This window comes from Hypanus sabinus, chromosome 13 (genome assembly GCF_030144855.1).
Source record: "Hypanus sabinus isolate sHypSab1 chromosome 13, sHypSab1.hap1, whole genome shotgun sequence".
Lineage (NCBI taxonomy): Eukaryota > Metazoa > Chordata > Chondrichthyes > Myliobatiformes > Dasyatidae > Hypanus > Hypanus sabinus.
Window position 1 is genome coordinate 41,763,711 of NC_082718.1, and position 16,563 is coordinate 41,780,273.

Below are 16,563 nucleotides of genomic sequence, written 5' to 3' on the forward strand. Positions count from 1 at the left end.
ATACAACACTGCTGTGCATTCTTAATACAAGCATTAACCAGTTCATTTTTTGTCCAATAAAATAACAGATCAAAGGGTATCACGACAGCGGTGCAAATAATTTACTTTGAAAACTACTTCATATGCTAATCCTGGAGCATCAACTTTGCCTGCAGTGAAAACCACAGTGCTTTACTCAGAATCTCAAGCCCACCCCTATCTAGTTAAAGATTCAATAGACAATAGACAATAGGTGCAGAAGTAGACCATTCAGCCCCTCGAGCCTGCACCGCCATTTTGAGATCATAACTGATCAACTACTATCAATACCCGGTTCCTGCCTTGTCCCCATATCCCTTGATTCCCCTATCCATAAGATACCTATCTAGCTCCTTCTTGAAAGCATCCAGAGAATTGGCCTCCACTACCTTCCGAGGCAGTGCATTCCAGACCCTCACAACTCTCTGGGAGAAGAAGTTCTTCCTTAACTCTGTCCTAAATGACCTACCCCTTATTCTCAAACCATGCCCTCTGGTACTGGACTCTCCTAGCACCTGGAACATATTTCCTGCCTCTATCTTGTCCAATCCCTTAATAATCTTATATGTTTCAATCAGATCCCCTCTCAATCTCCTTAATTCCAGCGTGTACAAGCCCAGTCTCTCTAACCTCTCTGCGTAAGACAGTCCAGACATCCCAGGAATTAACCTCCTGAATCTACGCTGCACTTCCTCTACAGCCAGGATGTCCTTCCTTAATCCTGGAGACCAAAACTGTACACAATACTCCAGGTGTGGTCTCACCAGGGCTCTGTACAAATGCAAGAGGATTTCCTTGCTCTTGTACTCAATTCCCTTTGTAATAAAGGCCAACATTCTATTAGCCTTCTTCACTGCCTGCTGCACTTGCTCATTCACCTTCAGTGACTGATGAACAAGGACTCCTAGATCTCTTTGTATTTCTCCCTTACCTAACTCTACACCATTCAGATAATAATCTGCCTTCCTGTTCTTACTCCCAAAGTGGATAACCTCACACTTACTCACATTAAACGCCATCTGCCAAGTATCTGCCCACTCACCCAGCCTATCCAAGTCACCCTGAATTCTCCTAACATCCTATCACATGTCACACTGCCACCCAGCTTAGTATCATCAGCAAATTTGCTGATGTTATTTTCAATGCCTTCATCCAAATAGTTGACGTAAATGGTAAACAGCTGTGGTCCCAATACCGAGCCCTGTGGCACCCCACTAGTCACCACCTGCCATTCCGAGAAACACCCATTCACTGCTACCCTTTGCTTTCTATCTGCCAACCAGTTTTCTATCCATGTCAATGTCTTCCCCCCGATGCCCTGAGCTTTGATTTTACCCACCAATCTCCTATGTGGGACCTTATCAAATGCCTTCTGAAAATCAAGGTACACTACATCCACTGGATCTCCCCCGTCTAACTCCCTGGTTACATCCTCGAAAAACTCCAACAGATTAGTCAAGCATGATTTACCCTTGGTAAATCCATGCTGGCTCGGCCCAATCCTATCACTGCTATCTAGATATGCCACTATTTCATCCTTAACAATGGACTCTAGCATCTTCCCCACCACCGATGTCAGGCTGACAGGTCGATAGTTCTCTGTTTTCTCCCTCCTCCTTTCTTAAAAAGTGGGATAACATTAGCCATTCTCCAATCCTCAGGAACTGATCCTGAATCTAAGGAACATTGGAAAATGATTACCAATGCATCTGCAATTTCCAGGGCCACCTTCTTTAGTACCCTAGGATGCAGACCATCTGGACCTGGGGATTTTTCAGCCTTCAGTCCCATCAGTCTTCTCATCACTGTTTCCTTCCGAATGTCAATCTGTTTCATTTCCTCTGTTACTCTATGTCCTTGGCCCATCCATACATCTGGGAGATTGCTTGTGTCTTCCTTAGTGAAATCTAAAGTACTCATTAAGTTCTTCTGCCATTTCTCTGATTCCCATAACAATTTCACCCAATTCATTCTTCAAGGGCCCAACACTGTTCTTAACTATCTTCTTTCTCTTCACACTCATTTCACACTGCATGTCTTTAGAACATAAAAAGAAAACCCTCCTCTCAATTTTTACAGGCCTGGATTTGGCAAACAAATGGAATTCCATAATTACTGTAGTACAATGCCAATGACCAAAACAAAATTTTCATCTTTGCATATTTTCACTCATATTGTTTTTTAATGTTTTATGTGTTCTTCCATTCCTCCTCATTCCATCAGGCTCTTCTCTGTTAAATTATTAGATAAAATAAAATCTTAGATAATTAATCCCAAATCAAAATAAATTCCACAAATATACAACCCTGTATGGGATACAGAAATTAATTTTAACAGATGGAGGCAAATTTAGCCGGCAGTGAATGATTGAGGTTTATTTTCTTTGCCCTTTCTCAGACATGGAATACTGCTTCACTGTGGATATTAAAAATAGCAACTTGCAGAGAACTGGATAGATCAGAGGTATTACAAATGAACAACTGATTGAAGATCAGCAAAGTGATTATATCTTACCTGCATTACACTGTTCTTAATGCATGCAACTTGTGAAAAATAGTCCATATTCTAAAATATGGGCAGGATGTTTCTTTCACCAGCCTCTACAAATCAGCCAAGTCTCCAGGAAAACAAATTGCATTTGTAGGAGCTACAGAACATATTCCTATCTTCAACATATAGCACAGTCAGGCACACACAAGCAAAAAAAATGTAACCATCTAAAAATACAAATGAAGTTAAGTAATTTCATTTACCTTGTGCTTCATAGTAATCCGGACTTCTCCAGATTCTACAATATAAAAGCTATCCGCTTTGTCTCCCTGAAGTATAATAAAAACTTGAGTTGATTTTATTAGCAAATATTCCATGACATTTACTTTAAAAGAATGTTCAAAACAAGGCAGTACAAGTAAACTGTCCAGAAGAAATGTTCCTATTTGGTAATGATTTTCAGAATATTTTTTTAAAAACTGGATTTAGAGTCACAATTCAAATATGTTTGGCTTACTTCACAGGAAAAGTTTGTTTTATCAAAAATGAAAATAAACTAGGGAAGGGAATCTTATAACTTTGGGAAATCCCCATTGATGCAGTGGGGATTTAAAAAATGATTTTTGATCGGTAGAAAATAAGGCTATACAGAGCTAGCTGACAAGTAATTTAAAGATTGTAATGGCATCTGCCAAGAGTCAACCAAATTCCTGAATCTCAGATATTTGCTTTTTTTTTGGCTCCAGATTCCAGGGTCTGCAGCTGTTATGTATTTAATATTTCCGTAATATTTGAGTAATATTGTAATATATTGTTGATTAAGCATTCTTTGGTGCTTACATAATGCATAGTGGGTTAAATCTAAAAGTATCCTAAATGGCATACATAATTTTACTGCCATGTCTTAGGTACACGCCTCGCTTGTTTGGGAAGGGACAGACACGGTCGAGCTAAAAACAAACAGGTAGAGAACAGACAAATTCACAGATTTATAAACAGTGAATAGCAGGTGATGATAATCATGTATTTAAAAAATGGCTGGCTCCATCAGAAAGATTAACCCATTTGATTACACAATGGGCAACTGGATTTTGTGTACTGGATTGAGCAGTTTTTTGGAGCAATTGACATACCCATAACATGAAAATGAACAATAGACAAGCAATAGGGCTTACACAGGAAGTGACTGGCAAATTAATTAAAATGGAATTGGACACTAACTCAGCTGTTTCAGTCAATCCGTAAAATGAGTTTGAATGGCATTTCAAAGATACTGAACTGAAACTTGCAGATATTCAACTGAGAATCTACACTGGAGAAAATAAAAAACTCCCATGGGAATGACATTTGTAACAGTGAGAGACAACAAACAACAAGCTACATTGGGCTTGTACGTTGTATAAACAGGAGGGCCAGCATTGTAGGGGCATGATTGGTTGAGACAACTAGAACTTAATTAGAGATTCATCCACTATTAGCATGTCTTATCCCCTTTAATCGAGTCAACTGTAACTAAATCAAGAAAGGTATTGAATGATGCCACAGCTGTCTCCTTGCTGTACACCATGAACCAGTGCCCAACAGAGGGCAACAGATATTAGTGCCAGCCTTTGTGCCTCTGGTTGGAAAGCATTTTGGACCAAGGAAGAACCATGCTGCTCAGAGGCGACAAAAACAGTGGTCCGACTACAGTGGCTTTTGTAGGCAACATATCTGAGAAACTTCCTGATATGTTAATCAGGTAGTTACTTGTGAAATCTTGCTTCATTTTAAACTGAAAGAGGGTTCATGGAGCTTTAGGAAAGTTGCAAGCATTCAGCTACTGTGACTATAAAGAACCAGCATCTATTCTGCATTCAATAAGGTTATTGCATGAAGTGCAAGTGGGAGACAAAAAGCTGCTTGTAAAAAGACCAAAGCCCAGCTGGAAAGCAAAGTGAAAGGATTCAATGGAGATATGAAAACAGATGATATTTTCATACATTGTGGATGAGGAAACAAAGGGGAGAGATCAGATCATAAAAGAGAAAATAGAAGGATTACTAAGAGAATACCCCAGTGAACTAAATGCACCTTCCCAAGATCATGATGCACAAACTAGAAAGAAGAAAAAAGGAAAAGAAAGAGGAGGATGACATAAGTGCCATGGAAAGGATAAATGAGACCCAATTTTAAATGAGTTAACTCCTGCAATCACCACAAAGGAGGCCCCAAAACCTGCGATTGTTTTGTCAGCCACGAGTCTCTCCTACCAGGCAGTGATCTCCCTTGTCAGGAAAGACAAAGACCAAGAAAGCCTCCTTCTTCACCAATAAATCCTTAGGTCTGAATGGGACAATTTAAAATTTACTATGCTGTGGATGTCTATATAGTAGTTGTATATGCAGTATACTGTATATATATGTATATAATTTGAGATGCCTTCTATGTTGATATGGAGTTCACAGCTAAGCAGAGAGGAGTGTCATATATTTAATATTTCAGTAATATTTGTATAATATTGTAAATATTTTTGACAAAGCATTCTTTGTTGTTTACATAATGTATTGCAGGGGTACATAAATGGCATACGTGATTACACTGCCACATCATACTTATGCACCTCATTTCAAGTATAAATGAGGGTAGATTCGCATTTCCAACTCCCTTGCTTTCCTTTTATTAGTTTTTATGTTTTGGAGTTACAAAACATAACAGCAGCCTCTGACATCTCCAACTTCACTATCTGGTAAACTGTGATGAAGGTTAACTAACCATATACTCCTTCAGTTTCAACATTATGATAAAGAGTAGGTCATTGGTGAAAAAAAATGAGGATTTTTAAACTTTACTTATTGAGATGCAGCCCTTTCCACACTTTGAGCTGTGCCACCCAGCAATCCCCCGATTTATTCCTAGCCTAATTTTGGGATAATTAACCATGACAACTAGTATACTAACTTGTATTCTTTGGACTGTGGGAGAAACCGGAGCTCCCAAAGGAAACCAACTAACCAATGTACTAACTCCTTACAGGCAGCGGCAGGTATCGAACCTGGTCAGCTGAACTGCAAAGCATTGTGCTAACCACTATGCTACTGTGCCAACTGTATACATAGGCTCAAACGTCTGTGTTCTATTCCTACCTTAGAAGTGCAACATTAGATTCTCACTCTCACTTGCAATATGTACCATTCATAAATGCCACAAAAATTTCATTCCTAGTTTAAACTGCTTTACCCACTCAAAACTAAATACTATAAAGCAAATATCAGCATTAAGATTAGTGTTAACATAAAAATAATTCTGCTAATGGTGCAAGATCTTTTTTACTCATTATTGACAGTTTAAGAATCAAGCAGATGGAATAAGGATTCATCACCTGAGCAATTATGCGTTCTCCATCGTTGTACGTTTTGGTGCCAAATACATCAACTACTTTCAACCTTTCCCCCAACTTGAAAAAGCAAAATGTCATTATTCCAAAAATGCATATAAATCCAATTTCTTCACAAAAGTATAAGCAAGATTGACTTTTCTGCAGTCACAATTTCTCAATAAGTTTCTAATCAGTAGCACCTTATGAGCAAATGGATAGGTTTTTAACATTTTTATTGCTTGATCAGCTCTCTGTACTATCCACAAAAACACATAATAGACAGCACATGTAAACCGATGGTGATTTCAGAACTAATAATTTGTACACAACTATGGGACATGTACATTAACAATTTTAAACAACGGAAGAAAACACTTAACAGGTTCATTATAGTTAGTTACATGACTAATTGGTATGTGGAATCAGTAAATACTTTGGCACCATACTTCTAGTGACTTTAGAAGTGGCAATGATTTGACAAATTCTTCATATAATTTCCGTTTCCTGGCATTGTTCTTCAAAATAATTCTACGAAATGTGGTCCTGTCCTAGAAAAAAAAGGTCAATTGTCAATTCATCTAATCTCATGTTTAACTTTGTTCCAGTTTCAGATATATTCATTTGTAACTTGCACTTCTGTAACATTGAAATAATTTTAACAGAGAGTAAAATATCAGATTAACAACATGGTTGTAAAAATAGTTGAGTAGAACTACCTTTTCTCTGTTCAACTGTTTTTCCCCAAAATCAATGTCAAAGTCAACCATATGGTTGTGCACAAGAGGAAAAGGGTTAACCTACACTCATAACCAGTGAAACAATCTTTATTGATTGATGTAGTTTATCATAGAAGCTAGTCCCTTGACTCCAGAAGTTACAGGATAAATCTGGGCTCTCCCGTGTCCAGAGGAAAGCGATCAGATGCACCTACACTACAGGCAGCCAGTGGTTCATGATGGAACTGATGCTTAGCTGTCAATGCAATCCTGTCCATTATCTGAATTGCTTTTCATCTGTTTTTCAGTGTTCAATTACTTCCATTTCACCTTCCCTAATTTCCCTTCTAAGCCCTGATTCTTTAATGAGAAAATGCTCATTTCCTTTAAAAGTTCAATTTTCTTGCTCGCAAATTTGCAAGCAAACTTGTGGGGACAGGACAAAGTGGTGCAAAATAATTAATGCTGAGGAAGACTGAAAACAAAGGATACAGATGAACAGACAGAACGGGCAAATGATTAACAGGTGTAGTTTAAAAACACATGAGAAAGGAACAAAAGGATCACTGAAATGTGCCACAGATATGGAAAGTCATGTAAAAATTGCAAAGTGAGTAGCAACATACATTTCTGGAGGGGAATGCTGAAATTTTGGATGACTGGGTGGAGATGAGCCTCTACCAAAGGTGGAAGGTGCTCCTTCTCTCCACTAGCTTGTGGGTCACCCTTGGGCAAGTTGTAGCACCTGCTTAGCCCCCTGATCAGGGTCATGTGTAGCCATGAGAGCCGGTGCTGGATGGTCATATAAGCACCTAGTGCATATCACAAGTCCTGGTTATGCTACCACTGACACCAGACCGTCTCGGCTGTGGTCACCCATCTTGCCCAGAAGGCAATGGCAAGCCACTTCTGTAGAAGAATATGCCTAGAACAATCGTGATCATGGAAAGACAACGATCCTCTGCATCATATAACATGCCACAGAATGAACACATGAAAGCTAAAACTGTACCAAACCTTATGTACTTAAAGAACTATGTGCAGTTCTAAACCCCACCCCCCCCCCCAAGTATTTTTTTTAAAAAACATATCAAGGTAATGAAGAAAGTGCTGAGAAAATCAACTGGAATGATACCAGAAATGAAAGTTTACACATCAAGTGACATAATGGCAGAGCCAGTAGAGGCTGTCACACAGCAGTAGGGGCTTGGGTACAAAACCAACCTCTGAAACGGTCTGCGTTGGATTTACAAGTTCTCCCCATGACTGCACATCGTTTATCCAGGTGCTCATTTCCTTCCACGTCCCAGTAGTTAATTGGCCACTGTAAGATCTCTTTTAGTGTAGAATTAGGGGTGGGGTGGAGAATATGTTACAGGAGGAATTGACAGGGGGGACATTAGATCTGATGGAGTAAATGCCCTTGCACATCATAAAGAAATATCGAAATTACTAGAAAACATGCAAGTAGCAATGCATCTCTGGTTTGCTGATTCAGGTTCTTAAGTGGTGCTTTATCCTTTCTGACCATTAGTTCTATGTCAAAATAAAGCAAAGGATTTCCCATTTTAACTGTTTTCTTGGGCTGCACAAACAAATTTTTACAAATACTGAACACTTACCAAGCCCCATAGTGCTCCATTGGAGGTAGCAATAATGGTTGCCGCTCTGGGTGTATTATACATTAATGCTAGCTCACCGAAGCTACCATGGTTCTCATAGGTCCCAACACACTTTTGCATGCCATCCACACTTACAAATATATCATATTTTCCCCTGTAAAATATAAAGTTAGATTAATCTGTACTTAAGTATCACCATAATTAAAGAGCAAATAGCCCTACAACATTTGCACCAACACAGTGTTTTTGAATCCTGCCTCCATTTCAGGCAAGTCAACATCACCAACCACACATGATCTTCCACAATGCACAAAATGCTGCAGGAACTCAGCAGGGGTCAGGCAGCAGCTATGGAGGATATCCTTCCAGTCCTGATGAAGGAATTTGAAGGGTCCCTTTCGGAACGGCAGCATATGACCAGTGGGGTACCGCAAGCTTCGGTGCTGGGACCGCAGCTGTTTACAATATACATTAATGATTTAGATGAAGGGGTTAAAAGTAACATTAGCAAATTTGCTGATGACACAAAGCTGGGTGGCAGTGTGAAATGTCAGGAGGATGTTATGAGAATGCAGGGTGACTTGGACAGGTTAGGTGAGTGGGCGAATGTATGGCAGATACAGTTTAATGTGGATAAATGTGAGGTTATCCACTTTGGTGGCAAGAACAGAAAGGCAGATTACTATCTAAATGGAGTCAAGTTAGGAAAAGGGGAAGTAGAACGAGATCTAGGTGTTCTTGTATATCAGTCAATGAAAGCAAGCATGCAGGTACAGCACGCAGTGAAGAAAGCTAATGGCATGCTGGCCTTTATAACAAGAGGAATTGAGTATAGGAGTAAAGAGGTCCTTCTGAAGCTGTACAGGGCCCTAGTGAGACCCCACCTGGAGTATTGTGTGCAGCTTTTGTCTCCAAATTTGAGGAAGGATATTCTTACTATTGAGGGAGTGCAGCGTAGGTTCACAAGGTTAATTCCTGGAATGGAGGGACTGTCGTAAGTTGAAAGATTGGAGCAACTGGGCTTATATACATTGGAATTTAGAAGGATGAGAGGGGATCTGATTGAAACATATAAGATTATTAAGGGATTGGACCTGCTGGAGGCAGGAAGCATGTTCCCGCTGATGGGAGAGTCCAGAACTAGAGGCCACAGTTTAAGATCAAGGGGTAGGCCATTTAGAAGAGAGATGCGGGAAAAACATTTTCACCCAGAGTGTGGTGGATATGTGGAATGCTCTGCCCCAGAAGGCAGTGGAGGCCAATTCTCTGGATGCTTTCAAGAGAGAGTTAGATAGAGCTCTTATAGATAGTGGGGTCAAGGGATATGGGGAGAGGGCAGGAACGGGGTACTGATTGTGTATGATCAGCCATGATCACAGTGAATGGAGGTGCTGGCTAGAAGGGCTGAATGGCCTACTCCTGCACCTACTGTCTATTGTCTTGATCCAAACCTTAACTGTTTATATTCCTCCATGGATACTGCCTGACCCACAAGGTTTGTCCAGGATTTTAAGTGTTGCGCCAGATTTCCAGCATCTTCAGTCTCTTGTGTTTCCACTTTGGGAGATTCAGAGGTCAATGCATCAACAGGTATGACAACAAAACCAGACACAACTGGGTCAGTGAAGTTTTAATTAATGAAAGCCACACCAACTAATAAAAGTATGATTTTCTCACAGTTGCATGAAAACTTTAGGCAGAAACATTCGTGCTGCTGGTTTTCCAGATGGTCTTAGTTACAGCTATATTAATCTGGAGCCTGCTCACAGAATACTATAGACTACAATAAAGCTGCAATTTCCCCCAGTATAATTTTCTGGGTCATGTTCCAATAATGTCTGTTTATTTTTTCAAGACGGATAGGAGGAATATATATAGATATCAAAATATGAAAATGGCAATCTATCTCTTGTTTGCTGATTTAGGTTCGAGTGGTGCTTTATTCTTATTATATATATATATCAGTTGATATAGTGGCACAATCTGTAGACAGACAGACACACAGTACGGTGCAAACATCTTAGGCACATAAAAAAACTACAAAATGAATACACTAAAAACATGAAAAGTTTCTAAATATCAAAAAATTATAAAGAACAGTTAACAATAAAAAAACTAAATCAAATCAATATTTGAGTGTGAACATCCTTTGCCTTTAAAACTTCATCAAAACTTCATCTAGTGCAACAGTGTTATGTAGTTTTATAAGCACACCGGCTAGGCAAGTGACTTGGAGAATTTGCCACAGTTTTTCTGCAGACGTTAGCTGCTTCGCTTGCTTCAGTCTCTCCAGGTAATCCCAGACGGCCTCAATGATGTTCAGATCAGGGCACTTAGGAGACCATTCCATCTAAAAACCACAGAAGAAAATTCTAGGGTGTCTTAGAATATTGGTCTTAGGCACCCTAGAATTCTCTTATAGATCTCTAGAGATTCTACATTTTTAAAAATTTATGCATGTATTCCTATTGGCACAAATCAGAGTTTAGAACTAATATCTGAATCAATTAGTTATATACTTAATACAAGAATCAGGGCTTAAATTGCTGAAAAGTAAAACAAATCAGATTCAAAACTAATTAAAATTACCCTAAATACCATAAGACAGGGGTTCTCAATCTTTTTCTGGCATGGACCCCTACCATTAACCGAGGGGTCTATGGATCCCAGGGTGGGAACCCCTGCCACAAGATAAAACTTCGGTGTTCGACCTCTCAACTGCCTCCTGTCCATATTAGCAATTTTATTGTTTAAATTGATTACAACTCAATTGTTTTAGAAATGCAGATTATTCTATTATATCCTAATTCCTTGATTGGCACAACCTTATACCCCTTGTTGATTAGCTCTTCAAAAGATTTACAAGTTGTCTATATCAGCACAGTTGATGAAAAAATTAAAATATTTTAATAGAGTCTGACAAAATCTCCAAGTAAACCCTTGCAAAAAGATACACTGATTAACCAAAGGATACATATTTAACTGATCTTCTGAAGACATTAAATCAGAAAAATTACGCCAGAACTTTATAAGGCATTGCTCAAAGTGCATTTGTAGTATTGTAAGCAGTCTTGGGCCTCTTATCTGAGAAAACATATGCTGCCATTGGAGAGGCTAGAGGTTGTTCACGTTAATAACTTTGGGAATGAAAGGGTCAACACACAAGCAACGTTTGATGGTTCTGAGCCTGTACTTGCTGGAGTTTATAAGAATGGGGTGGGGGGGGGGGGAAATCTCATTGAAACCTATCAAATATTGAAAGGCCTAGACAGAGTGGATGTGGAGAGAATGGTTCCTATAATGGGTTAGTCTCAGAACAGAGGGCACGCCCGCTGAACAGAGGCACTACCCTTTAGAACAAAGATGAAGAGGAATTTCTTTAGCCCGAGAGCGGTGAATCTGTGGAATTCATTCCAACAGATAGCTGTGGAGGCCTAATAATTCGATCAATTTAAAGCAGAGATTGCTGGGTTCTTGATTAATAAGGGTGTCAAAGGTTACAGAGAGAAGGCAGGAGAACGGGGTTGAGAAGCATAATAAATCTGCCATAATGGAATAATGGAGTGGACTCAATGGGCCAAATGGCCTCAATCTGCTCCTATGTCTTATGGTGCAAGACAGATTTGAAACTGAAAATAAATTTCTTTCACATGATAAGAGGTTACATTGCATCTTTGATCATATCAAACTGGAATATCTCATTGAAACAGATCATTAATGGCAGATATCTGTTAACAAACATTGTTAAAAATCTAACAGAGCTAAAAATATTATGTATATTGTTGCATATTGTATTTCAAGGAAATCAGAGTTGGTGTTACCCATTAATGTTGTTCAACTTCTCCAAACGCTTTCTGACATGGTCAACCAATATGAAGCAAAAGTGCCAGCATTATCCAATATTGCATAAACAAATAAACCGCTATGTGTGCACATTTACTGACAGGCAAATTTCTACCCCAGACTCCCTTTTCTATACCTTGCAGTCAAGGAATATCCATTCTCAAAATGCTTTAAATGTGAATCAAAAACATAATTACCTTTCCACAATGCCCTTCAGAATTTCAGGGTATCTCAATGCAGTCTCATCTTCAATGCCATAATTCCACAGCGAGCTCTCATGGACATTCACATTGTCTTATCTAACAATGTTGATTTTAAGATTAAAAACTCCTGCTCTTTTCCAAAATAATGACCCAAGGATCCTTTATAATCCACTTGTTTTAGTGCTTTACTATTTGATACAATATTGGTACCACCAATAAAATACCTCCATAGTACAGTAAATCTCAGATAATCCTCTCATCATCTATTTGGAAATCCCGGTTATTCAGCATCTGGCTCACCTGCCAGTGTTCAGCGTTCCCTTTCAATTCAGCTAGTTTATCCAGAGAAAAAAAAATTATAATGCTATGTACCATCTGAAATGAACTGAACTAAAAGCAGGTTGGGGAAAAAAATCCACACATGTAGAAAATCTGTCATAGCATAAAGGTTTCAAGCATGCCAGATTTTCAGGGTCTTATTGTGTTGCCACTAGCCTGCATTCTTGAACTCGGTTTCGGACAGGCAAAACACCAGTTGAGTGAGATATAAACAGAAACATTATAAGATCTTCTCAAGGCAAAAGGTAGTCATTGAATACACGATTGATAGGCTGCATTACGGCTTGGTAGGGGAACACCAATGCCTTTGAACGAAAAACCCGACAAAACATGGTGGATTTGGCCCAGTGCTTTAGGGGTTAAGCCCTCCTGTCCCTTGGGCACATCTACATGTAATGCTGGCACAGAAAGGCAGCACCCATCAAAGATCCTCACCACACAAGCCAGGCTCTTTTCTCACTGCTACCATCAGGAAAAAAGGTACAAAAGCCTCAGGTCTCGGAGCACCAGGTTGAAGAACAGTTACTACCCCTCAGCCATCAGGCTCCTGAACAAATCACTCATCTATTGAGATGTTCCCACCACCAATGATCTCATTTTAATGACTCTTTATCTTGTTATTTCATGCTTGTTACTTATTGCTATTTATTTATATTTGCATTTACAGTTTGTTGTCTTCCATGCTCTTCCTCTTTCATTGATTCTGTTCACAGTTACTGTTCTATAGATTTGCTGAGTATGCCCGGGGGGGGGGGGGGGGAAGAATCTCAGCGTTGTATGTGGTGACATGCATGTACTCTGATAATAAAAGTTACTTTAAACTTTTGAACTTTGAACATTCCACAGTAAATCAGTGCACACTGCAAGCAGATGGCATCCTGACAGTTTAGATCCCAGATATAAAATATGTTAAAAGATAAAAAAGGTGATGGAAGGGCACAATTAACATTAACAGAATACATTTTATATCCTGTGTAACATTGCTGTATAATATTAACGTACATAAAACACAACATGTACAGACCCTTCAGCCAACTTTATAACCTACTTTAAGAACAGCCTAACCCTTCTCTCCTACCTTGCTCTCCATTTTTCTATCATCTATGTGACTCACACACACACACACAGACTGGGAAGGCAGAGTGTTGGGACCGCAGGCGAGGTGAGGTTTCGGCAAATTTCCCTCGCTCTCCTGCTATGTTCCGTTCTCTCTCCACAGCGCTGAGGCTGTGAGATTGCCCCAGCTGCAGTGCTTCATGTCTGTGAGCTTCGCAGCGATTTGCCCCGCTAATATGGTGAACTGAGACCAAGGCCCAGAGCCTACTTACTGCAGGCTGCTCCAGAGATTCAGATCCAAGGACACAATTTGGTTTGGAGTGCTGTTGCTTGCGCTTGTTGTTTGCATAATTGTGCTTTTTTCTTTCTCTGCTCATTGGGTGTGGGTCTTTCTTTTTAAATTGGGCTCTTTCGAGTTTCTAGCTTTGTGGCTACCTATAAGCAGACAAATCTCAAGGTTGTACAATTTATACCTATTTTGATAATAAATGTACTTTGAATCTTTGAAGACTGTTAGAGGAAAATAAAAGACAGGATACAAGAATTGCTGAATGAACTCAGGCAAACTTGTAGCTTAAATATTCCTGGTGTTTGTAATCTTGCCATTAATTTTTCATAAATTCATCACAAAATCACATTGCTACAAGGACTAAAAAGCTCTGGATATAAAAAAGTAGATTCTGCTCATTTAATTAGGGCAGCACAGTAGTGTAGTGGTTAGCACAATGGTTTACGGTACAGGTGACTAGGGTTTCATTCCCGCTGCTGCCTGCAAGAAGTTTATACATTCTCCCCATGACCACTGAGGTTTCCTCCAGGTGCTCGGGTTTCCTCCCACGGTGTAAAGATGTACTGGTTGGCAAGTTAATTGGTCATTGTACATTGTCCTGTGGTTAGACTAGGGGTAAATCGGGGGTTACTGGGCGTTGGGGCTCAAAAGTCTGGAAGGGCCTATTCCATGCAGTATCTCAATAAATAAACAAATATTTTCAGGTAAAATCATCTTGGCTGCAATTGTGCCCGACCTCACCCGAGTATTTTCCTTCTTGCACCTTCATAATAAGTTCAAGAGAACTCATTGAATTCAATAAACTGAATGAGTGCCAATGATCAATTCATGCCATTAGATGCTGGAGAGAAAAGTTAAGGGCAAGAATAGTGGTGACCAATGGGTCTGATCTCAGGTAAACCTCTACTGTGGAAATGAAACAACCTCCCAAATGACAGCTTCACCTTGCTAAAGGAAAATCATAAACTCTTTTTTTCTCATCAATCTCAATGAAATATTTTATTTTTACATACAAACTACATTCAGAATATAATAAAATTAGAAACTACCTTTCAATTACATAGAAGTTATCACCATCATCTCCTTGATCAATCACGTGTTCCCCCACTTCAACAAATCTTTCAAACATGGCATCCAATAGCTGAAACATTTGTTCCTGAAGAAATAAAGGTTATAAAAGCTTCAAAAGTGGTAATAGCAGCCCATTTTTACAAATAACCTCGCAAATAAAATATACATTTTAGTTTTTCTTTTAATACTTCAGCTGTCCATCAGAAACATTTATCAGTATGCAGGACCCTCAGTATTATCAAGGATCCCACCCATCCATCCAGCATTCTCTTTGACTTTCTACCATCAGGCAGGAGACTACAATGCATAAAAGCAAAAATGGTCAGGATAGATCCAGATTCTTCCCTCAGGACATTAGGCTTTTTTTAAACTCCCTACCATACCACATTCAAAGTGTCATTGGTTAATCTGTTCTGTACCTTACAATATTTAACTTATGCACTTTATTTGCTTATTTACATGTAATTGATCTGTAGGATTTTTCCTTACTTCATAAGTTATTGCGTATTATATGTAATATGCATACCCCCTGATCTAGAGAACCGTAATCTTGTTTACGGTATACATGTATAATTAAGTGACAATAAACTTTACTTGACTTGAAAGCATACAATAGATGGAAGTTCCTGTTAGATTCTAGAACAGTTTCTGTAACATCACAGTTGCGATACAAATTTGATATTGAAAAGCTATTATGTAGAATCTGAGCCGCTGTGCACCCTCTCCTAGAGTTCCAATATACAGAGTAACTACAAATCTTTCCACCCTACCTAAACCCTAAACTAATTCCTATTGAATAACATGCCAATGATCACCGTGAAGGCTCAGACTTGGACTAAGAGCAAGCAAGTGAATGAACAAAAGCAAAACAGAACCTTGGCTCCAAATTCTAGAAAGAAGCAAATACCCGTTGTGAAGGGGTGGGCAATGGGACATAGAAGCTTGATTATCCAAGTAACGGTTCAGTCATTGCTCATTCTGCAATGTGGATAGCAACGCATATGGAAACAAATATGCACTAACAGCTTGCAGAAGCTTGTACCTGCCAAGCTCGCCATAACGCTGCTTTTGCAATGGACAAAACCATCAGCACGAAGAGAGAGATAACAGAAAGAGCTTTGTGTCTTCTTGGTGAACAAAGCAACAAAAATTCTAACCAGGGAAATGAACATTCAGTTACATCAGATCCAGTCAAGTACTTCTTGGGTTCAGCAAATTTGAATACTATCTAACAACCTAATGGTAAGCTCCCAGATAATAATTGAGCCACGTTAATTGAAGTGTAACTGTTGCCAAAGCAAAGACAATAATTCTCCCATTCTTTGTAACAACAACTTAATCATTAACAATCTACCAAAGAGCTACTTGAAACAGTGGTTTACATCTGTTCTAAGAGAATACAACACAGAGAGTGTTGTACATCTTTAATACTGTTTCTAGGTTTTACTTGGATTGACTTTGGAATGGACATCATCTTCAGAGCATTATATGTCTAAGCAGAATTAATATACTTACCCAGTTAAAGCTGGCAGCCACAGATTAATACAAATGAGTTTAA

General features: G+C 39.1%; 1 protein-coding gene across 1 annotated transcript in view; it reads right to left on the bottom strand.

The window, feature by feature from the left end:
• Positions 1-16,563, bottom strand: part of LOC132403801 (cAMP-dependent protein kinase type II-beta regulatory subunit-like) — a 110,038-nt gene that overhangs the window by 10,425 nt on the left and 83,050 nt on the right. The window contains exons 5-9 of the mRNA XM_059987495.1: positions 14,984-15,090; positions 8,205-8,358; positions 6,313-6,414; positions 5,870-5,944; positions 2,772-2,837 (exon numbers count right to left, since the gene is read on the bottom strand). Of these exons, the coding sequence (XP_059843478.1) occupies positions 2,772-2,837; positions 5,870-5,944; positions 6,313-6,414; positions 8,205-8,358; positions 14,984-15,090 (504 nt within the window). The remainder of the gene's footprint in view (positions 1-2,771; positions 2,838-5,869; positions 5,945-6,312; positions 6,415-8,204; positions 8,359-14,983; positions 15,091-16,563) is intronic.